The sequence below is a fragment of the Dothidotthia symphoricarpi genome (assembly GCF_010015815.1).
Source record: "Dothidotthia symphoricarpi CBS 119687 unplaced genomic scaffold P153scaffold_14, whole genome shotgun sequence".
Lineage (NCBI taxonomy): Eukaryota > Fungi > Ascomycota > Dothideomycetes > Pleosporales > Dothidotthiaceae > Dothidotthia > Dothidotthia symphoricarpi.
In genome coordinates this window covers 999501-1022635 of record NW_022985021.1, presented here as the reverse complement: position 1 = coordinate 1022635, position 23135 = coordinate 999501, and the positions used below count along the sequence as shown (strand labels likewise).

General features: G+C 54.0%; 10 protein-coding genes across 10 annotated transcripts; 6 read left to right on the top strand and 4 right to left on the bottom strand.

Moving 5' to 3' along the window:
• Positions 1-280: 280 nt before the first annotated feature.
• P153DRAFT_377319 (uncharacterized protein) lies at positions 281-1658 on the top strand (the record flags this gene model as incomplete). The annotated part of the gene is made up of 3 exons (XM_033669727.1): positions 281-623; positions 683-1565; positions 1634-1658. The coding sequence occupies 3 exons, from the start codon at positions 281-283 to the stop codon at positions 1656-1658; spliced, it is 1251 nt and encodes a 416-aa protein (XP_033522205.1).
• A 417-nt stretch (positions 1659-2075) lies between these two features.
• P153DRAFT_368367 (phosphoribosyl pyrophosphokinase) lies at positions 2076-4252 on the bottom strand. The gene is made up of 5 exons (XM_033668496.1): positions 4072-4252; positions 3966-4017; positions 3842-3915; positions 3097-3794; positions 2076-3050 (listed from the first exon to the last, which is right to left on the bottom strand). Exons 1-5 carry the CDS (start codon positions 4202-4204, stop codon positions 2400-2402), a joined length of 1608 nt encoding a protein of 535 aa, XP_033522204.1. The 5' UTR covers positions 4205-4252; the 3' UTR covers positions 2076-2399.
• Positions 4253-5063: 811 nt separating this feature from the next.
• Positions 5064-5593, bottom strand: P153DRAFT_368364 (uncharacterized protein). Its single transcript, XM_033668495.1, has one exon. The coding sequence runs from the start codon at positions 5523-5525 to the stop codon at positions 5361-5363; it is 165 nt and encodes a 54-aa protein (XP_033522203.1). The 5' UTR covers positions 5526-5593; the 3' UTR covers positions 5064-5360.
• A 2485-nt stretch (positions 5594-8078) lies between these two features.
• P153DRAFT_56272 (uncharacterized protein) lies at positions 8079-8552 on the top strand. The gene has a single exon (XM_033673283.1). The coding sequence runs from the start codon at positions 8124-8126 to the stop codon at positions 8316-8318; it is 195 nt and encodes a 64-aa protein (XP_033522202.1). The 5' UTR covers positions 8079-8123; the 3' UTR covers positions 8319-8552.
• A 323-nt stretch (positions 8553-8875) lies between these two features.
• Positions 8876-9040, top strand: P153DRAFT_294890 (uncharacterized protein; the record flags this gene model as incomplete). Its single annotated transcript, XM_033663986.1, has 1 exon — positions 8876-9040. One exon carries the CDS (start codon positions 8876-8878, stop codon positions 9038-9040), a length of 165 nt encoding a protein of 54 aa, XP_033522201.1.
• Positions 9041-9646: 606 nt separating this feature from the next.
• On the top strand, positions 9647-10356 carry P153DRAFT_368361 (uncharacterized protein). Its single transcript, XM_033668494.1, has one exon. The coding sequence runs from the start codon at positions 9697-9699 to the stop codon at positions 10072-10074; it is 378 nt and encodes a 125-aa protein (XP_033522200.1). The 5' UTR covers positions 9647-9696; the 3' UTR covers positions 10075-10356.
• A 790-nt stretch (positions 10357-11146) lies between these two features.
• On the top strand, positions 11147-13683 carry P153DRAFT_294921 (cysteine proteinase; the record flags this gene model as incomplete). Its single annotated transcript, XM_033663992.1, has 3 exons — positions 11147-12357; positions 12402-12717; positions 12775-13683. The coding sequence occupies 3 exons, from the start codon at positions 11147-11149 to the stop codon at positions 13681-13683; spliced, it is 2436 nt and encodes an 811-aa protein (XP_033522199.1).
• An 84-nt stretch (positions 13684-13767) lies between these two features.
• P153DRAFT_295297 (uncharacterized protein) lies at positions 13768-16281 on the bottom strand (the record flags this gene model as incomplete). The annotated part of the gene is made up of 7 exons (XM_033664020.1): positions 13768-14389; positions 14560-15187; positions 15236-15407; positions 15454-15533; positions 15585-15907; positions 16003-16110; positions 16238-16281. 7 exons carry the CDS (start codon positions 16279-16281, stop codon positions 13768-13770), a joined length of 1977 nt encoding a protein of 658 aa, XP_033522198.1.
• A 630-nt stretch (positions 16282-16911) lies between these two features.
• P153DRAFT_56081 (Hog1-like MAP kinase protein) lies at positions 16912-18878 on the bottom strand. Its single transcript, XM_033673282.1, has 9 exons — positions 18345-18878; positions 18246-18293; positions 18066-18195; positions 17970-18013; positions 17820-17919; positions 17416-17772; positions 17288-17366; positions 17057-17240; positions 16912-17002 (listed from the first exon to the last, which is right to left on the bottom strand). Exons 1-9 carry the CDS (start codon positions 18398-18400, stop codon positions 16933-16935), a joined length of 1068 nt encoding a protein of 355 aa, XP_033522197.1. The 5' UTR covers positions 18401-18878; the 3' UTR covers positions 16912-16932.
• Positions 18879-20728: 1850 nt separating this feature from the next.
• On the top strand, positions 20729-22060 carry P153DRAFT_294781 (guanine nucleotide binding protein, alpha subunit; the record flags this gene model as incomplete). Its single annotated transcript, XM_033663977.1, has 6 exons — positions 20729-20852; positions 20907-21252; positions 21311-21439; positions 21493-21622; positions 21672-21910; positions 21961-22060. 6 exons carry the CDS (start codon positions 20729-20731, stop codon positions 22058-22060), a joined length of 1068 nt encoding a protein of 355 aa, XP_033522196.1.
• Positions 22061-23135: the final 1075 nt, after the last annotated feature.

Here is a 23135-nt window from a genome sequence, read left to right as displayed (position 1 = left end):
GACGACACCACCTAATTACACCCACTTACACCACGCCGCGTGCCCCGACACGCCGTCCGCTTCATTCCCTTCCCCCCCCGCCGGCATGCTGTGTGCGCGCATCGTCTACTTTGCTCCCACGTAGTCGCTCCTCGCCGCCCCTGCCGCCGTCGCCGTCGCCGTCTCCCGTCCCCGTCCGCCAAGCAGGCTTGCTGACGCGCGACGTTTGAGGCTGGGCTCCTAGCCAGACGACGGACCTGCTGGCTGGCTGGCTCTCCCTCGTTTCTCGCCACGGCCGACCATGGTCGAGCCCCGAAAGAGCGACAATGGCACGGCCTTTTTGTTCCCCCCGGCCACCGCTGCCAACACCTCCACCAACAACAACAACCGCCTGCTGCCCTCGCCCATCCCGCCGCCCACCGCCTCGTCCGTAGGCTCGCACCGCCCCCGCTCCAGACTCGGCAGCTCCGTGTCGGGCATCTCGCGCGACGACGTCGAGGGCTCGTCGTCGACGGCCGCCGCTAGGAAGCAGTCCGTCTCGAGCACTCCGCGCACGCTGGCGTCGTCAAAGGGGAGTGCGAGTGCGGCCGGCACAGAGGCACGTGAGAACAGGGAGAAGCAGCGTGCTGTGCGATCGCTACCTCGTAAGACGTGCTGACATATTCTATATAACTGACGTGATATGCTAATAACATACCCACAGCATGGGTGCAGACAGCAGACGAAGACGACAATGCAGACGTCACCTCCCTCCTCCTCCCGCGAACGCCCACTTCCATCCGCCCAGCCTCGCACCACTACATGCCCACGCCCAAATCAAACGTCCCCGGCCGCAAATTCGACCACGCCCGCGAAGGCGCCCCCGTAACCCTCACCACGCACGTCACCGACAGCGCCTCGAAATGGGCGCAATTCGCCGCCGCCTCGCAATTCGACGCGCTGGACCGGCCCCTCTCGTCCCGCGGGCAGATCGTCGACGACGCCTGGATGGCGGAGAACATGCCCGACCTGGAAAAACCCTGGGAGCCCATCGAGCAGGACGACGAAGCCGAGAAGCTAAAAGGCTTCTGGCTCTTCAACCCCGCCAAGCGCCGCCGCAAAGTCACCCGCTGGCACAGGACCATGATGAACCACCCCATCGTCCCCGCCATGATCCGCATGGTCGTCCTCACCTTCTCCATCCTCGCCCTCTCCCTCGCAGGCGCTATCTTCCACCGCTCTGATTCCGCGGGTTGCGAGAAAAACGCATCAACATGGATGGCAATGGTCATCGACGTCACAGCCGTCCTGTACACGGTCTACATCACCTACGACGAATACACATCTAAACCCCTGGGTCTGCGCTCCCACAACGCGAAGATGAGCCTCATCTTCCTCGACCTGGCCTTCATTGTCTTCGAGAGCGCGAATCTTAGCCTCGCGTTTCAGGCCCTCACGGATGATACCTGGGCGTGCACGCAGTCTACGGGCCCGAATAGTCAGTGTGCGTATACGCGCGGCATATGCGTGAGGCAGAAGGCGCTGGTGGCTACGCTGCTTATTGCGCTTGTGGCGTGGTTGGGCACGTTTACTATTAGTACGCTGAGGTATGTTGTCTCCTTTCCCTTTACTTTTTACTTGGTGGGGAAATGAAGGCTAATCTGTGGGTAATTAGGTTGATCCATCGTGTTGCTAGATAGGTAATAGGTAATTCGTAATTCGTCGAATGGAATGGAGTGGAATTGAGTGGAGGGGGGCCTTTCGTTCTTGTATCTATTCATCTATCTGTCTGGTTGTGCTTCTTTTGTCTTCCTCTCTCTCTCTCTCTTGCACCTACGCGTTGGTCTACGATGCTCACTATCCTATCCTATCCTATCCACCTCATCTCTCATCATCTCGTTTCTCTCTCTCAGTTTGTCACAGGCATGTTATATAGCACGGCGTATTACGGTACGGTACGGCATGGCATGGCATAGTACGGCATGGCGTGGCGTTGGCGTCGGTACATCGTTTTGTCTTTCCACATGCGTCGGGGTCCTGGAACATGTTTTTCTTGTTTTTTATATGTTGGATTGAATTGCATTGTGTGTATACCGTAAGGAGTAGAAGGAAGAGGAGGAGGATAGAAGAAAGAAATGCCAATATCAATTGCGGTAATGACTCTATCTTTGGTTTTTGGTTTAGTTTGGGTATGTTTGTGTTAATAGATGGATGGATATTTTCATATGTCAAGAAAAGTAAGTCATTCCAAGCAAGGACTTTACAAAAAGTCCATCCCGTTCCTCCTTGGTTTTCCGTTTTCCGTTCCCATTTCCTAACCCATTACGCCCGACCAGCTCATCGAGTCCAGTCGCGTCAAGTCACGTCCAACGCCATACACCCTCCCAACCCTTGCAAAACAACCCACCCACCCATACGCCACGACCATGCCCAGTCAACCCCTAATCATAATGCATAAAAAGCTGACTCATACTCTCGCCATGATGATTCCTGCGAATAGCCTCGGCCAGCAAATTATCAACATGGATAATAACCAGCTTATCATACCCTTTGGCATGAATAAGTTTGTGGTCGGGGATGGGAAACGCATTGGTGACGACGATCTTATCAATGCACTCGCAAGCCAGCATTTCATCGAGACAGTCGCCGCCGAACAGGGCGTGTGTGGCGAAGCAGTAGACTTTTGTGGCGCCGCCGCGCTTGACGACTGTTTCGGCTGCGGCGATCCAGGATGCGGATTTGTCCATCATGTCGTCTACGATGAAGACGGGGCGCGCTTTGACGTTGCCGACGAGCGTGACCATTGTTTCGAGCTCGGGGTTCTTGAGGTCGTCTTCTTCGTCTTCTGAGGAGGCGGCCGCGTCGTAGGTTCCGCCTAGGGCGTGCGAGTGCTCGGGTTCTTTGTTCCAGGTTGACGAGGCCGTCGACATGAAGGAGGACATCATGTTGGTGGGGATGTCGTCGTTGTCGCCTTCGGAAGGGGGGCGGTTGCGCCACGTCGAGTGCGAGGTGGCTGACATGGAGGGCGAGGGATGCGCGTCGTCGACGATGTGACCTTGGACTAGACGGCCGCGGATGACGTTTCGTGCGCGCTGCAGATGTTAGCATTGGGATGCGCGGGACTGTCGACAAGCATACCTCATCTGTGTATTCCTCTGCGCCGCTCTCGTCTGCGCTTTGCTCCGCATTTGCTTCCTGGTTCGCCTCGGCGTCGCTTCGGATCGGGTCTAATGGTGTCTCTGGCTCGACAATGGAACTCGCTCGCATCGACTTGTACAGTGGGCTGCCCGCCGACTCGGATATGCCATTCACTCGCCGCTGCAGCGGATTTAATGTTGTGTTCGTTTTCAGCTTCGGTTTGCCAGCTTCAACCTTGGCATCATTCGTGGCCTTCGCGCCCGCCTCCGCATCCAACGCAGCTTCAATCAGCTGAGGCGTCTCGTATGTGCCATCCAGCCTGAGCTGCTCAAACATGGCGCTCTCATTCCATTGAACGCCTGTCCTACGCCTGTCTGTGGTGACAATGCCGAAGCTGAGCTTCATCGCGTCTGCCAGAGACGTGACTCGCTTTGTGCCGCCGGGGTTCTTGCTCACCACCACTGCCTCTCTCCAATTTGGGACGTTTACGCGGATCCAGCGAGCGATGAGGGGTTCGGCGACGAGGTTGTCGACAGGGCACTTGAAGAAGCCCTGCATTTGCGAGGCGTGCAGGTCAATCGTCATGACGTGGTTGACGCCGGCAATGTGGAGGAGGTTCGCGACCATGCGCGCTGTAATGGCCCCGCGGTGCTGCTTCTTCTTCGACTGGCGCGAGTATGGGAAATACGGCATGACAGCTGACCCCGTCAGTAGCTGACACAGCACCCACGAACAGCTCCACTACCTGTGATGGACTTGGCCGAGCCGCCTTTGCAGGCAGATATCATAATCAGCAGCTCCATAACCGAATCATTGATTCTACACCCACCCATCAGCGGCTGAAAGACCAGACAAGTGGGGTAATATACTTTTCGCTCCCGCTCTGCACAATGAAGACATCTTTGTTCCGGATCGAGGTGTCTACAACTCATGAGATGATGGAAGAGGCAGACAGCCGACAAACAGCAGACATACGAATCGTGACCGACGTCTCTCCATTCTTGAACTTGCCCAGCGTCGCGGAGCCGGGCTTCATGCCCAGGCAGTCGCACATGCCCTCGACCAGCCTGGGGTGCGAGGACCCGCTGAACACAATGGCACCGCGCATCGTGGGAGGTCCGAGAAGAGTGACGTCTTCGCAGTGATTGTGTCGCGCGGTCGGTGGAGGGACATTGAAATTTCGAGCCATGGTCGATATCGGAGATCCAACAGGCAGTCTTGGCGCGCCTAAACAGGAAGGATCGGCGGCTCCTGACTCGCGTCAAAGCGAGGGGTTTAGCTGTTGATAGCAGTGGGAGAGTGAGAGAGCATGCGACAGTTGAGGAGATGGCGAATCTCGCGAAGTGGTTTCCTTTATGCACATACCTGCAGCAATCCAGCGTCCTACAAGCACTGCTGCGTTGGCACGCGACCGAAACAGAGCCACTCATCGCGTTTGCTTCCATCATGCGGTGCCTCCGCATTCAATCAAACATGCTCCAACGATATCTCTCAACATCGTTATTGTATTCGCGCCAGCCTTCCATCACGCTATGAAATACATAAAATGGTAGTAGAAGCAGAGATTGATCATAAGCTGAAGATATCAATGAGATGTTGCAGCCATACTTAAACATAAACGTTTGAAACAGACACACTTGCGCCATCCGCGATTGACGATGAAAAGAGCAAGTCGACCTGACGTACCTACTCGAGGAACACAACTGATTGATGCAAAAGGTGGATTCTGAGAAAGACCCATCCTCACTCACCTTCAATGGCCAATACTCGTAACATCTCCAAGTGCTCACCAAGTAGGCAGCCTCGATACACAACATGCACAGATCCGATCGCAAATTTCGAACCCGTCCATGACCTGGTAATGGGATATGTACCGCTAGCTTCACTTCGCCCTGCAGGACATAGTACAAGCTCACCGCCTGCTCGAGGCTATAGCACACCCGCCATTAAACGTTGCTCAAGCTGCACTTGCACTCCAGACCGGAACAACCCGATGGGTCAATCTGGATAGGCCAAGCCGTGCTTCCCTTGTTGAAGTGGATGCATTTCCTATTTCACGTCCTAGATGTCCGTCTTGGTCGTCAAATTCAAATGAAGCTGCTCCGCGGTCACGCGAGCTGCAAGATTTCATTGCTCGTTGTAACATCGATCCACCAACACGACGATTCGTTTCTTTTTGGAAATGGACTGGCCAGACTAGCGATCTGAGGTGGTTGGAATGAGGCAAAAAGTCTGCCAAGGCCATGGGTAGTCGAGTCGTAAGGCTATTTAGTAGTGATGAGTGTGGAAATAATCGACAAACCTAGAAGCAAAGCTATGGTATAACCTCTCCGTGCTAACAAAAGACAAACCCCAAGGCTGAGCGGTGTGGCTGTACGATGCGATCTAGGTACGGTACCACGTGGACCCTTGTCCGAGATGCCAGTCATAGGGAAACGCAGGCTATATGAAGGCAGTCGGCGTGCGTAACAGTGGTGGAGCAGGCGTTGCCGAGAAGTCTGTACTACAATTGACGACTTCCAGAACCAGCACAGCGGCGTTCGGTTTAGAAGACAGTGCGAGCCTGATTCTCCCCATTCAACTGATCCAGCAACGGTGGAGTCCAAATCTCGTAAGGCTGATCGGAGAGTTCCCGAGTTGGAACATGGCAGGGTGTCCACCATGGCAGCTGGTGTCGTCGCTTACCTTCCGTGGATGTTCGTGACTTGAGCCGTTTTTCAGGGTTTGGGGGGGCATGCTTTCTGCCATGTGCTATGCACAGGATGGCTTGACTGGGCGAAATGACAGAAAACGGTATGCACGACAGCGAGCGGGATATTATCCCGGCCAACAACCCTTCCATTTTGTTGTGTGTTGCGCATCCAGGTACCCGGTTGGGATATCAGGCCGAATTTCGGAAACGCGGGTCGGATGTTGTGCTTCGTTAGACGTGCCGGCTATACCGATGTTTCGCGGCTCGACAGTGCTGTTACCCCCGAGAGTGTTGTGTGATGGTCCTGTTTGATAGCCATCCTGGCTGGAAGCCTACCTGCAAAGTGATATTCAACCCTCGGCAAACGTACCTGAAGAAGAAGACATGACTGATCAGGAGTGAGACAACACCGTTGATCATATCATGTATTTGCTCCGAAGCTGCATCTTCAACGGAGAATGTCTCATCGTAATCATGTCTGACAGCCATGATCAACCCACTAACCTGGTAACAGGACGGTGTAAGTCACTCATCATGCCGATGTAACTCTATCTCAACTTACAAGCAACCGCCTTGTGCGCATCCGGAACATCCCGCACAGGCATTGACTAGAATACCGCGTGGATGCAAGACAATCAGAGTCATGGCCGTTCAACTGTTCGAAAAAGCAGACAATGACACACGGTGATCAGACAGGGGAGGTACGCACCTGGCTGCTATAGGGAAGCGCCACAAGCGCCTTGATCACAGGGTAGAATCGGTGGTGACACTGATCTAGCATATGTGGAACCGTGCGTCAGATCCATCGCGGTTCCGTGTAACAATGAAAATTCAAGCGAGATCATGCTTCTTACGGACGTTAATGGCAGTTCAGTTTACTGTTCATTGTATGATAGATCTGAATAATGCGCAACGGGCTGCGCGACATTAAACTGCTGCTCTTTTCGTCTCGTACCTTGCATTTCGGATCGAATCGGTTAGGGAGACGAATTGATCGACCGACTGTGATATAGTTAGCGGCGTCGAAAGTTGTGTGGCCAAACGAGGCTCATGAGAAAACAAGAGTGGCGTACTGATAGGCTGATCGTTCCAATCGCCGCGCGGCTATCCACGATCTCCCGGGCTGACCGTGCAGAGTTCCCGCAATAGTCAGTGTGTCTAGCCTAAATACGCGAAAAGAAACTTGGTGGACGAATCCTTCTCCTGGACAATCGCTCTCCTCCGAGCTTCTCCTGAAAGCCTTCTCATCAACGCTTGCCATGAATCATAAGACTGGGGCTATATTTTGGATATATGCATACCCAGGGAGTTAGTTCATCGCCAAATAAGGTAGGTTACATACTGGGTTGATAAGCTTGATATAGAAGCAAGCAACGCCGAGTTATCCGACAGTGGGTTTCCTCCACATCACGAAGGTGTGGATCAACGAATGGGTCCCATGTTTGTAGCTCTTTGCGTGTCCGAGAAAGATGCAGACTCATGGTGTACCTCTCTACTGGCTGGGTCGAGTTCCTGGCGCTACTGCAAGGCGCCTGATGCGCTACATGGGATGAGGCTGCCATCGTTCGCCGACCAACTGAACCAGGTTGAAGGACAATCGCGTGCAGGGATGGGTCCGCATTGTCTCGTCTGCAGTGACTAGCTGCATTTCCTCTGCAATGGGCGTCGTCATCCTTGCAAGCGATCAAAGAGGAACGGGAACTCCGCAAAGGGTTGGATCGCATAGTTGGGGACCGTGTACATACCCCTGTGCTACCACGTGAAGGGCTCTGGCGTTGAAGGTCGTGAAGCAGGAACTACATCACCTCGTCAAGGTTCGCACATTAGCGGCGGGCGTAGAGATCTGAACACTTGCTGATGAGTGATCGAATTGACAGAGGAAGAAGGTGAACAAATGAAAAGTGAGAGTTGGGAGATGTGGTGGTTTGGAGGCTCATGCATGGCGACGTATTTGGCAGTTTGTGTACAGATCAACTGACCGCATTTGCCGCGCAATTCTCGAACGTTTTAGCAGCATACCGAGCATACTTAGACTGAGAGGATGGTAGTGTATGCTCTTGTTGTGAAGGGTGAAAAAAGGAAGCACAGAGAGACTCATGGTTGGTGACGTGATTCAGGATGAGGGAGCATCCGAAAAAGCAACGCGAGTGCGAGTAAACTCAAAATGCGAACCCTACTCAGGTGGCGCTAGTTTATCCCTGTCGTGTTGGAGATAGGCTTGGGAGACCCTGACCATCTGCAGCTGTGATGGGGAAGTGGCGCCCTCTGATTTTAGGACATTGCGACGCAACGAACATGCAGCACGGTTTGTGTGCAACCCAGCATCCGTCGGTTCATGCTTGAAAGATTCCGGAGTATCCACGTTGCGCCTCATCTTGCAATAAGGTTTCGCGACTTGAACATGTTACCACGACCACGTCTGCGGAACAGCCAGCCCGCGTTTGACCAAGTCCACAAGTCCACCTCGCCGCTTTTTTTTGAGGGCCTCATGTTGAGGATGAGTAGAGGCACATCTCATTCGATCTCGTAGTGTAACCGCCTGTGTATCTTTTTCTCTATTTGTCCGAGGCCATCCGCATTCGAACTTCACACTCTAGGGCAACAAGACTGCGGGACGGCTGCACGCTGCTTGTTGTTGTACACTACCACATTTTGTGGATGTGGGATCGGTTTGGGTTGTCGATGAACTCAATTTAATATTGGCCTGTCAGTCGCAGAGATTGTGTATAAGATGGACGCAGGTCCACTGTATTAGCGTCTCTAGCCCGACACCAAGCAACTCAGCTCTCCTTCAGATCAATCTGCAGGCTAGTTTTCCTCTCTCTGCGGCCCTTACTTGCTTTTACCAGCCACGACTCGCCATAATTTCGAGCGTCCCCAGTCTTCAGAGCAATTGCCACGCTAGCCTCAAACGGTCCGTCTGTCACAGCTCCCTTGATGAGTTCTCCATGATCCTGGAGTACATATTCAGGGTGCACCCCAATTGCCTTTTGCTAACGTGCTCACAGCTTACTTCACCGTCTACTTTACATCAACCAATCGCACCTCGGCGCCCTACAACAACCAAAAGAACATCAACGCTGCACCATGGCCAAGCCCGCAAGTTGTCAACACACGTTCGAGGTGATCAAGTCCGATACAACACTCATCTCCTGGAACTGCAATTTGTGTCACTTGGGACCCTTTCCGTTCATCTACGAGTGCAAAACTTGCAAACTCAAGACGTGCCGCGGATGTACGGCCAAAGCATAGGTGAGTTGAGCCATCAATTTCTCCGAAAATCTTCATCACTCGGCGAAGACTGTGGTTTGAGTCAATTCTACTGAGCTTTGACATGTGCAAGTTTTCGGTGTTGACTCGTTCACAGACCATCTGCTTGTGCGGGCGCGGATCGACGACATCGACAAGGATCTTTAGATCCCAGATACCGGGATCCGTAATCCTCTGCTCACTGCACGGCGCGCATTCACCTCGGGTTCGCATGCGCGACTCGCAATCCTTTTGACCTTTCCAATTATTACGGCACTCCTTGTCCTGGGCCTTCCTTATGCGTCGGTATTTCTCAGATCGGCTTTTATCGATTTAGCACGGCGTTTCGGCGGCTCAACATCTGGTATTATTTGGAGCTAAAGGGCGGCACCTAGTCTCGAACGGCATTCGCTAGCTCGAACCTCAAAAGAGTACTTGCTCTGAATAGTTTCATACTCGACATGGGAGTTTTGTGTATGGACTGCGAGATCTTGGTATGGCCTCTCCATCGTGCAAGGTCCTTGGTTTCATGGTTTTGCTCATTACACCTCTTGGCACGCTCTTACGATAGATGATTGGTACCGCGAGGTTTTGGTCTCTTGATTTTGGGCATCTTTCCTTCTTATTTGGTACTCTTCGAGTGGCCTTTATAGCCAACGATGTCTGCTTCTAGTCTTCTATTCTGTTTTGCGTCTACAAGTGGGGACGTCTGTTTCACACGCCCTGAAAGTACATCTTGGCAGCTTAATAGAGAATGTTTGCATTATACCAAGCAGGCCTCCTGCAGCCAGCCGGCCGTGAAGCGTCCTTGGACCAGACGGGCAATTTTGCAGTCACTTTTATCACACGTCTATGTTCCCACCTTAGCCGCCCCGACCAAGTGGGCACGCCTCGCATGTTGGCGACCGACGGATCGTCATCCTACTCAGACTCTACATGGGGTGATTTGGGCCAACGATTGGTGGAGTTTGAAAGAGCAGCAAAAGCGAGCCGTTCCTCGGAGCATCGTCCCAATCATGGAAGTTAGGATCGATTGACCGCGCAAATTCCTTGGTGTTATCTTAGAAGGATTTGGCAACCAAGATGGGTGGCACGGCGCTCCCGCTTGCCGTGCAGTGTGGGGCGGAAGCAATAAATGTGTGCATGGAGTTTGCCGACTGCAAGCAGATGACGATCAATGGCTTAGTCCAGTACCTCGGCCGGCGATGGAAAGGATGCATGGGTCACTTCAATGGAATGTTGAAGATAATTGTTTGTGTTGTCGTGGTGGCGAAGTAAAGATCGCGATTGCCTCCCAGAGAGGAAGTTGTTAACGCACCAACAAATACCTTGCAAGTTTGAAGAATTGAAGCCAAAAGGAAATTAAATATAGACGTTTTCAGGTTAAAAAACAAGACGCATATTCTTCTATTTCAAATGCTATAGCTGTATAGTAGGTGCATGTTGTTGATGTGTAATTATATCAGCTCAAAGGAAATGTGGTTCACTCTGATTTAGGATGGTGGGCCTTATTGTCGCCCACATGCCCCGCGACGCGTTATCGCGATGGTACCGATCGTCCACGCGTCGCGGCGGGCATCCCGCACACCTACCATACACAGACTCTCGACGACTGAGGAGATGTGCCGCTACACTTCAGCGAACGAAAAATCGAAAGATGTGCGCGATGCTTACCGTCCTCCCGTTGCTCGTCCGCTTCTTGTCATAGGCTGCTCCTCCAGCCTCGACATGCGCAGTGCTGCAACTCTCTCGACATCTGCATGAATACCAGGCATCTACACGGATGCCTAATCATCTGATGCCTCGTTTGGCGCTCATGTGTCACTTCGTGGCTAAAGTAGGCCTCCCGTTCAGCCGCACGCTGCTGCTGCAAGCATCCAATGCTTTATCTCGATAGCTGGCCCCCATTTCACGAATTTGTATGTAATCGTCACATCATGGGCCAGGCCAGCTTCGGTGTTCCTCCCAACACTCCGTCTTTCTCTTGTGTCACCTGGAAAGAAAGAACAAGAAATACGGCGAAGGTTATTCTAGATTGCTAAAAGTACAATCGTAGGTGGCGAGAGAATCGACGGTTGTCATTACCGCTAACCCTAACCAGAACACATTATGAGCTCTGTTTCCAGTGACGGCGAGCTCAACGTTCCACAGGAAGTCATCAATGAATTCTGGGAGAATCTCATCACGAAGAAACCAGCCAAGGTCACCAAGATCTTTCCTTCCAGTCTATACGCCCATCTACTTCCACCAAAACGCAAGCAAGGCACAGCCATAGGAAAAAATGCGGCAGAGTCATACCAAGCTGCGGCCAACGAATGTCGCGCTCGTGTCAAACGTGTTGTGCGAGAATGCCACCGAACGAATGAGAAGTTCACGGACCCCGAGTTCGACATCGAGGACTTGTCAGACAAGAACTGTCTCGAGGGGTTGATGCACTACTACGAAGAGCAACCGGTCGCAGCTGCCTCATCAGTGAGCCCGAGACAACTGGGGGACGCGCTTTCGACTCTCATTCGAGCGGATGTGCTCATGCAGAACATAGCACCTATCGATTTCGCCACCACGGCAAAAGTTCTGGCTTCTGGTGGCGAGGAATACAGCTCTGGACCAGGATCGGTGCACCGTGTGCACTGGGTGTTTGACAACCCCAAGTTTGAGATTGACGGTTTCACGAGCTCCGACGTAGTGCAGGGCTCCAATGGCGATTGTTGGTTCATTGCTGCTGTAGCAACGATCTGCAGTAACCCAGACCTCATCAAGAAGGTTTGTGTTGAGAGAGACGAGGAATGCGGAGTCTATGGCTTTGTCTTCTACCGGGATGGCGAATGGATTTGGACCGTGGTGGACGATAACCTGTACCTCAAGTATAAGAACTTTGACGCCTACGGCGACAGATACGATCCGACAGGCGCGATAGAGAAGAGGGACAAACAAAACAACCTGACGGGGTCAGACGCACTGTACTTCGCCTCATGTGCCGACCAGAACGAGACTTGGCTCCCGCTGCTGGAGAAGGCGTATGCGAAGGTCCACGGCGACTACGATGCCATTGCTGGCGGCATAAGTGGTGAAGCGATAGAAGATCTGACGGGTGGTGTTACAACGATGATTCTCACAGATAGTATCTTGAGCAAGGAGCGCCTCTGGAAGGAGTTGGTACAAGTCAACAAGCAGTTCCTTTTCTCCGCCTCGTCACCTGCTTCTTACGGGGATGGCTCCAATGTAAGACGAGGCCTTAAATTAAGCCATGCCTACTCCATCATCAAGGCTGTCGACGCAGAGGGCGAAGATGGCAAGAGCCACAGATTGGTTTTGATCAGGTACGCTGCTTGCCATTCTTTCAACCTTGTACTAATTCCTGCAGAAACCCATGGGGCAAGAGAGCCAACGCGGCGATGGGCGAATGGACTGGCCCATGGTCTGACGGGTCGAAAGAATGGACGCCGTACTGGATGAAGAAGCTGGGCCATGAATTCGGCGACGACGGACTCTTCTGGATGTCGTACGCAGACCTTCTCAGCCGCTTCGATCTGCTTGATCGCACGCGGCTCTTCAACGAAGAGTGGACTGTGGTCCAGCGATGGACAAGCTTGTCAGTCGCATGGGTAACGGGCTATTTAAACACCAAGTTCTCCGTCGAGATCAAAAAGGCCGGCCCGACGGTATTCGTGCTCTGCCAGGTACGTACATTGCAGCTGACCATTTCGTACCGTCATCTACTAATCCCATCTGCGTAGCTCGACGATCGTTATTTCTACGGCCTCGAGGGAAAATACAGCTTCGACCTCCACTTCCTCCTGCAGGAAGCAAACTCGCCCGCCGGCGACCACATCGTCCGCGCCCGCGGCGCCTGGTTCGGCAACCGCAGCATCTCGGCCGAAGTCGACCTCGAGCCCGGCATCTACGAGGTCATCCCCAAGATCGAAGCTTCCCGCGACGCGAGCGTCCCCGAGGTCCACGACGTCGTGACCAAAGTCGCCGAGCGCAACCCGCAGAAACTGAGGCAGATTGGGCTGAACTACGATATCGCGAATGCAAAGGGCGTGGTAACGCTGTCTGATGAGGAGCAGAAGAAGAAGGCGCAGAAGAAGAGAGATGACGCCGAGAAGAAGAAGAAGGATGACGAGAGGGCGGCGAAGGAGAAGGCGGATTTCGAGGCGTGGAAAGCAGACGACAAGGCCGATTACGAGGCGTGGAAGAAACACAAGGCCAAGCACGCGGCGGAGAAAGAACAAGTGCCCACAGCCCCGGCCAAAGACGAGGAGGACGTCAAGAACGACGAGAAAGTCAAGAAAGAAGATTCTGCTACTGCGCCTCCCACTGAAAACGTAACCGACAAGCAAGAATCCCCATCCACCATCTCACCCACCAGCCCCGACGACATCCCACAACCTCACAACACGCACGAACATTTCAACACCGCCTCCCCCCCGCACAGCGTCTACACCCCCTCCCCGCCCGCGACTCCGCAACCTCCACCCACACAAGACACCAAACCCAAGCCCTGGAACGCCGTGTGCGTACTCGGCCTGCGCGTGTACACGCGCGACGCTGGCGTGAGTATCGCGCTCGTGAAGCCGCGGGACGACGAGGAGGGGGCGATATTGGATGTTGATGGGGGGACGGCGGCGGGGGCGACTATGTAATCTAAACAAATATATGGGTGGAATGGGAAGGGAGGTAAAAAGTAGATATATTTGATATGCAAAAAAAAACAAGGGAGAAAACGACTATGTATCCGCCCAGACGTTCTTTCCGTGATCTGGATCCAGACTCGCACTGGATTTCTTGCCATGTACATGTACATCTTCATCTTCATCCTCATCTCCATGATCCCGCTCCGCATCGAAGAATAAACTCGACCGCTTCGTATCTGAACCAACATCCGCATACCCATACCCGTACCCATCCGTGCTCGCCGAGACAGTGCTATCGACCGACTCGCTCCCCAAACTGCGATACTTCTCCCTCTTCTCATCGCGTTTAAACTCCTCCGCGCGCTTCAGGTCGCCGGGCACCGGCTCCGTGGGAGACGAAGCGTTCTTATTGCCCCAGCCCTTGCGCTTTTCGCTAGCCCAGGAGCCCCACGAGGAAAGATACGCGCTAGCGCGATTAGACGCGGGTTGAGCGTTCGCCGACGACGCGGCCGCGGGGTCAGACGACTTTGCTTCTTTCTCAGCGGCTTGTCTCTGTTCGTCCTGGCGTTTGCGCTGGGCTTCGCGCATGGCTTCCATTTCGGCCCAGAGGTTGTTGAAGGCGGAGGAGACTTTTTGCTGGCCGACTGCGATCTGCTTGCCGATTACGTCGCGGGATTTTTCGAGCCGCTCGTCGAGATGCATTTCGGCTACCTGCCTAAGCGCGAGGCGAGAATCAGCACACAGAGGCCTAGAGAGAGGACTTGGAAGGTGGTCGAGGCGAGCAGACTGGGGCAGAAACTTAGCCGCGGGTCGACGTCGACGAGATCATGGACATGAATATGGACAAAGGGGGACGAAGAAGAGAGTGAGGAGAAGGGGACGTACTGTGCTAAACGGCGCTGGACGTCTTCGATGGAAAGTCCGCCCGAGCACGGGTGCTTGGGGTCCACAATATCGAAGAGGTGCGAGTCTGTGAATTTATTCCATATGCGAAAGTTTTCCGTCGTCATCCACGCGTTTATCCAGTCGGTTGAGAATTCGCTTGCCGGGTCGCCGTCGACGTCTGCGATGAGGTTTTCGCGGTGCGGGTTCTTTTCCTTGTAGAGCTTGTATTTTGTGGCGCTGAGCATGGCGAGGAGGTACTCTTCAAACTGCATGCGGATGAACTCCTCGCTGCCGGCGTAGCCGTGGTCTTTGGGTCGTGCGGGGTTGGACTCGTCCCATGTGTTGTATATCGTCTGTGTTATGAAGTCTATCCATCTTCTATCAGGCGTAGACAATACTAGTGCTTGACGGAGCGCGGCTGAGGTGATATTGACGCTGTGGTCGTCGAGGTTGATGAGGATGTCGCTGTAGCGATCTCTTTGCTGTAGTAGCAGGGAGTTTGTGGAGCCAACAATGTACGACTTGGTGTCTTGGTCAGCCAGCATGTCGAGCTGCTGTAACGGGGTGTATGGCCCAAAAAGGGAGCCTTTGCCAAACAGTTGAAGCGGAAGGCCCATGTATGCAAGCACTAGCTGTTGTCAGTTTGCTGCACAACTCAACATTGGAGGCAACTCACAAGACGACCTCTCAGAAGTCTTCAAGCTCGTAGGCGTTACAATATTCTCCTCCTTGGCATTGAACTTGGGATCAGCAGCATCTTGCAGGTGGCGAATGAGGCCGGGTATCAGAGAAATAAGAGCAAACTGCATCATGCACAATCGTTCACAATGGGAGCCAAAAAAGAGCATCTAATCACAGTCAGCACCCGCCCAGCACCTGCCGTAGCCAGCCTACCTTTGGTTGAAGTAGAGCACACTTGAACAGAACCAGCGTCTGCCACTTGAACTCATGTATGAACTCGCGGAGGGAAATGCCTGCACAAGCTTGTCAGCAAAGTCCGCCAAACCTCCACCAAACCCTCATACCAAAGTAGTGATCCACCTGTCCCTCCTGGTTCTTCAGCAGCTGCGGTAGACTCTCATGGAACCGCTGCAATATCTCGATATCCGTAAAGTCTTTCTGCGCAAACCACACCTCGACTACAACGCCCAACGCAGCTTTCACAGCGCCAAAAAACTCCGGCCGGTCGCTGATAACCACAACGGCTTTTTGTACTGTACTCCTCGTGACCTCGGGTGGACGATTGAGTAGTTTACTCGCGTCGAGCTGGCGTGTGCACGATATGCCGAAGAGACTCGTTGGGGGGTTGGAGCGCCGGAGCGTGAAGTAGGAGTAGTCTTCCGTGGAGCTGGTGGAGACGTCAGTCGATGGATATGGAGAGAAGGTAGCGACGCAGAGTTCAGGACGAATGTGACGAATGGAGCGAAGAACTGGGCAACATACGCGTGCGCGCCATCACTCAACGCCATGAATGGTAACAGCGGCCATTCGTTATCGATCGCTGGATCTTCGTCGGCACCAACACCAAGCCAAGTTTCTACCTCCGGGCCTCTGTATGATACTGTCAGCCAATTCACATCCTGCCCCAACAGTGGTGGGGTCCTCCTCGTCGCCTTCTACATTCAGCCCCCTCCCTCCATCCCATCTCTCGACCCACCTCTTGCGACACACGACTTACCGCGCATGGTGAAAATCCACTATACAAACAAGCGGATCCATCATATCTTCACACCCAACAGGTCAAAATCCGATGTTCGAGAAGAGGTGTTGCTGAGGAGGTCGGAGCTCAGAGAGCCTCAAGCAGCGCGTCCAGGATCTGGGATGGCGGGACGCGATGCGGTGACGAACGGGGTCAGCCTTGCGGGACTAACCCGTGTTGAGCGCCTCGGTAAATATGTGGGTCGAGAACAGGTCAATGCAGCCAGGAAGATCTGGAGAATTAAGTTTCTGGGGTTCGGGGTGCAGGATTTGGATATCTGCTCGCACTACGAGTGATAGGGTTGCCAAGTGTTTGCTTATTCGGCATCACAAAAGTGTCTTGCGCGTTGTGGAAAGTCGACAAACCCCCAAAACGGCCCACGGTGTTATTTTGATAATGTCATTTCACTTTGATGATCGTTAACCTGGCCTGCCCTTTCATAACACACACATGTGTAATAGTAATGGAGATCCAAAACTTGTAAAGCAACTCGCTTCTCCGTCTACCCTGCGTGTCCGCATCCGTGCTGGCCCTCGAGATAGAGGAGATGAAGAGAAAACTATGAACCCGCCTGCAACAGGCAGGCCAAAACACTATTTGTGGGCCCAGGCGGGAAAAGACCCTCCTCTCTGACTAAGAGTTGAACAGACTATTGCTAATGACGACCCATGGCTTTAGCTGCCGTTATTCTCCTGTTCCTGAGTGGCAGCGTCGACGTTATGGTAGTCAAGAATTTCCGAGTACCTGCAACATGTTAGACTAGCTTATGTTGGACTGCCAAGGGGAGACGAGACGTACATCATGATTTTCCATGTGTCTACAGGGAGATCGGCATCGTTGAACGACCAATCAAACTTCTCCTCTGCACCTGGTTCGTCGGTCGGGTCGTGGTATGGAGCGAGGTATGGGTGAGCGAGAGCCTCTTCCGCTCGCACACGCTTCTTGGGGTCGAACACCAGCATGTTCTCGAGCAAGTCGACAGCTGTAGCAGTCAGTATAGCGTGAGATTTGTGCTTTGGAAGAACATACCCTGTGGCTCGGCGTTCTTGAACTTGTTGCTCAGGGGTATACGCTCACGCTTGGGCAGTGACTGAACAAATCGCAGTGTCTAACAGAGATTAGCAAGAAGGAGAGAAAGTTTGAGCCGGGTGTCCTACGTTCTCGCTGCAAATGCCCTGGATGACATCGTCCGGAGGGGTACCCAACAACTCTGTGATGATGGAGAATTGATTTACGTGGTCCTTTCCTGGAAATAGCGGCTTGCCCTCCAACATCTCAGCGAAGATGCATCCCGCACTCCAGATATCAACCTCCACATCGTACTTCTGCCACGTGAGCATGATCTCGGGCGCCCGGTAGTATCGAGTAGAGACGTATCCCGTCATCTGGGGGTCTTGTATACGGGCCAGACCGAAGTCGCAAATCTTGAGATCGCAGTTCTCGTTGACGAGAATGTTACTAGGCTTCAAGTCACGGTGAACGACACCAGCCGAGTGCACATATTTCAGTCCACGCTGCCCTAGTCAGCTAAACGTTATTTCTTGTGATTTCTGCCACGCACCAGGATCTGGTAAAGGAAGTATTGGATGAACTGCTTCTCCAGCGGTCTGGAGGTAAGCAAACGGTGAAGGTCGGTGCCGAGCAGCTCGGTAACGAAGTAGCTGCATAGTGTTAGCAAGCTTCTGGCGATTGTGAAGGGCTGGATGCGGACATGTCCTCGAGTGGCGAGATGAAGATGTCGCTCAAGCTGATAATCTGCTGCATGTCAAAATCTGCGTCCTGAACATTGGTCTGCTGGGATGCCCACATTCTCGTGTCGGAGATGCTTGAGGAGCTTCAGTTCTCGGTAGGTGCGCTTGGACAGGACCGGAGTGCTGAAGGGCTTCATGATCTTCTTGATGGCCACGGCCTGGCTGGTGAGCTGGTCCTTGGCCGAGCTGCGCTCGAGTCAGAGTGCGGCGTGCATGTGCATGGGGAGGGCATTTACCAGACGAGACCAAAGGCTCCCATGCCTACTGGCTGCAGATCAGTGTACCTTTAGGATGTCAGTCCCGCGCAGAGTCGCGATGTGGGGTTTCCGCCGCACCTGCTCGTGATCTCAAACGTCGTGCCGAAAATCTGGGCGCGCACGAATTCAGCCATGATGGTCTGCGGTGACGTGTGTACTGCGACGGGCGCGGGGGGGGAGTGAGAGTGGTGGAGGGGTGGCGGTGTTTGTGTGGTAGAGAGGGTCGCGGTTCAAAGTCTAGCAGGTTTGCGCTGCAGAAGCAAGGCACCGTCTGGGGTTGGTTGGTGGGGTCCGCGGAGACGTGTGATGGGGCGACGACAAGCTCAAGTGCTGCACAGCGTAGACACGACAGCAAGGGGGTGGATTGGTATATGTGTGCGGTTGATGCTCAGCGGGCTTCCTGGAGAACGACAACAGACGCGGTCGGCAGAAGGAGGTCGGAGGGGCCGATGAGGACACAAGGATGGCGCAAGAGGCGGCAATGCTGATCACTGCCAGGCCAGGGACGAAACGTAAGAGCAGAGGATGAAGGGGAGAGGGAAAAGACTGTGGAGGGGTACGGGCACCATGTAGCGTTATGGCTGGGCCGACAGGTTTCGGCGTCTTACGTCATGATCAGAATGCAAAATCCCATGCAGAAGCGCATGCATGCCGGCCATTGCCAGTCTCCTGACGCTCATAGATATCGCCTACTGTGGGGTGCTCCCCTGGCTGTGTGTTTCATATTTTTCTAAACGTACACAGTACACGCGTGTTATCGCCTGCGTGTTGGAGGCTCCCATCGTGCATCTGCGTTTTTCGTCTATCCCACACGTTGATTGGGTTTGGGTTGAGCGATGTCACCCTGATTTCCCCCACCACATGGCGCGGCCGTGTCCTGGCAGACCAAACTCTCTTGGGGCAGCCAGACCATGTCAACACCCAGCAACAGAAGGCGGAGGTACCGGTAGGTCTAGTGTTGCCAGGATCACTAATCTCGATTCCGACTTCAATCTCCGTCGCAGACTCAGCTGTCCGTGACGAACAGCGCGGCGTCACCCAGGACTCGATGCGGTCGCAGTAGGCGGGCATGTTTGCCGGGATACTCGAAGGGGAAGACGTGTGAATGATGGATGATGGAGAGTGAGCTGTCATGTGATTGGCATAATTGGAATGCAGCCCTGGTCTCGATACGAGCCAGCAGGGCCGATTGTAGTTCGTGCTACATTCTTTGTGGCTCCTACAAGCCGCAAAACGACACGATGGAAATTTGTCAAAGTGCACGCAGGATGTATACTGCTTATAATCCAGGCACGAGATTCCTACACTAGACTTGGCTGTAGTTGTCAGGCTGTTGCATGACTTCGCTGCACCCTGGTTCCTTGTATTTCGATTGGCCGAGGGTTCGTGATATGGGCCTCTGGTCTGGGAAACTACACACGAGCAGCGTCTTAATTTAGACTCCCCAAACCTTGGGACGACGTTCAACGCGTCAAAAGCTGTGGCTGATTACCGCTTAGGTTTGCCAGAGAGTCGCCCCCCGTCTGCCGAGCACACGAGGGTTGCCGACAAGACTGGCCCAAGCCCCCATGCTCTCGCAGCGGCGGCATGGCTGTGAATGCGGTTGGAATGTGAAGTGGGAGTGGACGTATATATAGGCACAAACGAGGCGTAGGGGCGGCGCTTGTGACGGACGAGTGGGAAATAACCGCAATCCTCACCTGCCAATAACGCGGAGGGGAGGCCTCGAGACGCCTCAACGCATCACCATCCGCCGCTCGGTGCTGGCCGCAATCACACTTCACGCTGCCTGCCTGTCCACTGCCCACTCTTCACCTCCCGCCGTCTGCACTGTCCAGCCAGCTGGCTCGTGCTGCCCGTTTTCCCGACGATTGCTTGGATGCACGCCTGTTGAAGCCTGCAGCACTGGACAGCCACCTCGCCGCAGGCCCTCGCCGGGTGCATCGTACCAGCCACTGCACACACGCCCTGCACGCCCTGCACGCACTGCACACTGCACACACACAGACTGCAAAGGCTCGCTGCTGTCCACGTTGTCGCAGGCGCCGCAGCGGAAGCCTGTCCGTGTTTGAGCCCTGATCTCCCGCCTTCCCTACCCTACCACTAGTTGACGAGCAGGGCGCGCCCGAGGCCCCAACCCGCGCCTTGCCTCGTCCAACACGTCGTCGCAGCTGCAAATCCCACCTCCCCAACGCCGGCCGACGACGTCTCCCCTGCTGCATCCCCCGACCCTGGCGGCCACGCTGCTGCTCTCATTGCCGGGAGCTGTCTGGCGGATCGCGCCGACGCAGCCATCGACGACACCCCCCAACGCCGCCGCACCGCCGCTGCATCGCCTCGCTGCCCTCTGCACCCGCGCCCCGTCTCGCCCGGTCGCCGACACCTGACGACAGCCGCCCTCGTGCCCCCGTCCGACTTTCTTTGTCCTCCCGCGGCCGCGAGCCGCTGCAACGGCAGTCGCCATGGGTGTCTGCATGAGCTCGGGCACCGACGATGTCGAGCAGAAGAAGCGCAGCCAGGCCATCGACCGCAAGCTGGAGGAGGACTCGCGGCGGATACGGCGAGAATGCAAGATCCTGCTGCTGGGTAAGAGGCGACGGCTGCACCCACGCCGCTGACGGACGCTAACACGCACAACAGGCTCCGGCGAGAGCGGCAAGTCGACCATCGTCAAGCAGATGAAGATTATACACCAGAACGGCTACACGCAGGAGGAGCTGGCCATGTACCGCCTGACCATATACAAGAACGTCATCGACTGCGCCAAGGCCCTCATCGGCGCAATGCGACAATTCGAGATCCAGCCAGAGCACCCGGGCAACGACGAGCACTGCACCTACCTGCTCGAGTACACGGTGGACCCAGATCCAGAGAAGCCCCTCGATGCGCGCGTCGGGCAGGCCATCACAGCCGTGTGGAGCGACCCCAGCATCGGCAAGGTGCTCGAGCACTCGAGCGAGTTCTATCTGATGGACTCGGCACCATAGTACGTCCAACCCAACCCACACCGCACACCAGCCTTTGCGCACATCTGACCATGGCAGTTTCTTTGACGAGGTAGTGCGAATAGCAGACCCCGACTACATCCCCGTAGAATCCGACGTGTTGCGAGCGCGTACCAAAACAACGGGCATATACGAGACACGTTTTAAAATGGAACAATTGAGCATACAGTACGTGCGCACTTCTGCAGCATGCGCAAGCCGTCCACGCTAACCTGAAACAGCATGTTTGACGTGGGAGGCCAGAGAAGCGAGCGCAAGAAATGGATACACTGTTTCGAAAACGTCACATCAATCATTTTCTGCGTGGCATTGAGCGAATACGACCAAGTGCTGTTGGAAGAAAGTTCACAAGTACGGACTCTAGCTGGTTTTTTGGACCCTGGTACTGACTCGCTCGTAGAACCGCATGATGGAAAGCTTAGTACTCTTCGACTCGGTGGTGAACAGCCGGTGGTTTATGAGGACGAGCATCATCCTCTTCCTCAACAAAGTCGATCTGTTCAAGGCAAAGCTTGCGCGATCACCACTCGGCAACTACTTCCCCGACTACTCAGGAGGCAACGACGTCAACCGCGCCGCGAAATACCTGCTCTGGAGATTCAACCAGGTCAATCGCGCGCATCTAAACTTATACCCCCAGTAAGGCCCATACCTGCTTATAGAAGACACTGATCGCTGACCCTGCCTAGTCTCACACAAGCCACCGACACATCCAACATCCGCCTCGTCTTCGCCGCCGTCAAAGAAACGATACTGCAAAACGCACTCAAAGACTCTGGCATATTATAGTTCAACGCGCAATGTCACACCCCCCCACCACGAACGATCACCCAGATATCATCGAATATGGAAAACCCCGCCATTCATATCCCCGGCACATATACTACATAATACACGCCTTACGATCAATCACTCCCGCGCTTGCTCCCATCTAATGCAAAAAAAACCCTCGCCCTCACCCTCACACATACACACAAACAACCCACCCCCTTTCGCTCACGGGACTACCACCCGAGGAAAGGGAACCCGTTTCTTCCTCCTCCTCCTCCTCCTCCTCCTCCATCTTCATTTTCCATTGGGAAGGCGCTGCTAGCGCAAAACATTTTCTGCCAACAATTGCGGCCAGCGCTGGAGTTTCTGGGCGTTGGAAAGATTCCCTGGGATGGGCAATTCTTTGTTTTTGTTTTTTTTCTTGTTTGTTTTTCTTCTGCACTGTAGGGGGGGAGGGGAGGAAACTCGATTTTTTTTTTGCTTGCGAGCGAGCGAGTGAGTGCATTCCAATTCGGCTTGGCTTTGGGCTTTGGGCTTTGGACTTTGGACTTGAAGGGATGGATGGAATCTTTCTATTTGCAACAATTATTTATTTTTTATCATTTGGAGATTTTGTGTTCTTGTTTGGTTTGGTTATGTGTAAGTGGGAGGGTTGGGGGGTTTGTCGTGTTTGGAGACGGAAAAGCCTGAGTGTATGTATGTGTGGGCGAGTAAAGTTAGTTGGTTGGTTTTGGTTCGGGGGCTTCTTGTATGTTATTTGTCTTTCTCTTTCTCTCTCTTTCTTGAATACTCTCTGTATGTGTGTGAGCGTGTCTTTTTCTTTCCCTTCCTTTTTATGATGGGGGAGAGAGGATGGATGGTGGGGTTCGTCGTGTTGAGCTAGGGGGTGGAAGACGAGGGGAGGGAGTCGTGTGAGATGCAAGATGCAAGATGCGTATAAGTACGGGCTGGGATGTATCTACAAACACCCACCTCGACGACTTGGCGTCTTAGAGAATAGGAATAGGAATAGGAATGTCAATATCTACCCATCAACATCATCCCCTCCCCACCACCACCTCAGCAGAACTACCAACCCCCATCTTCTCCCATA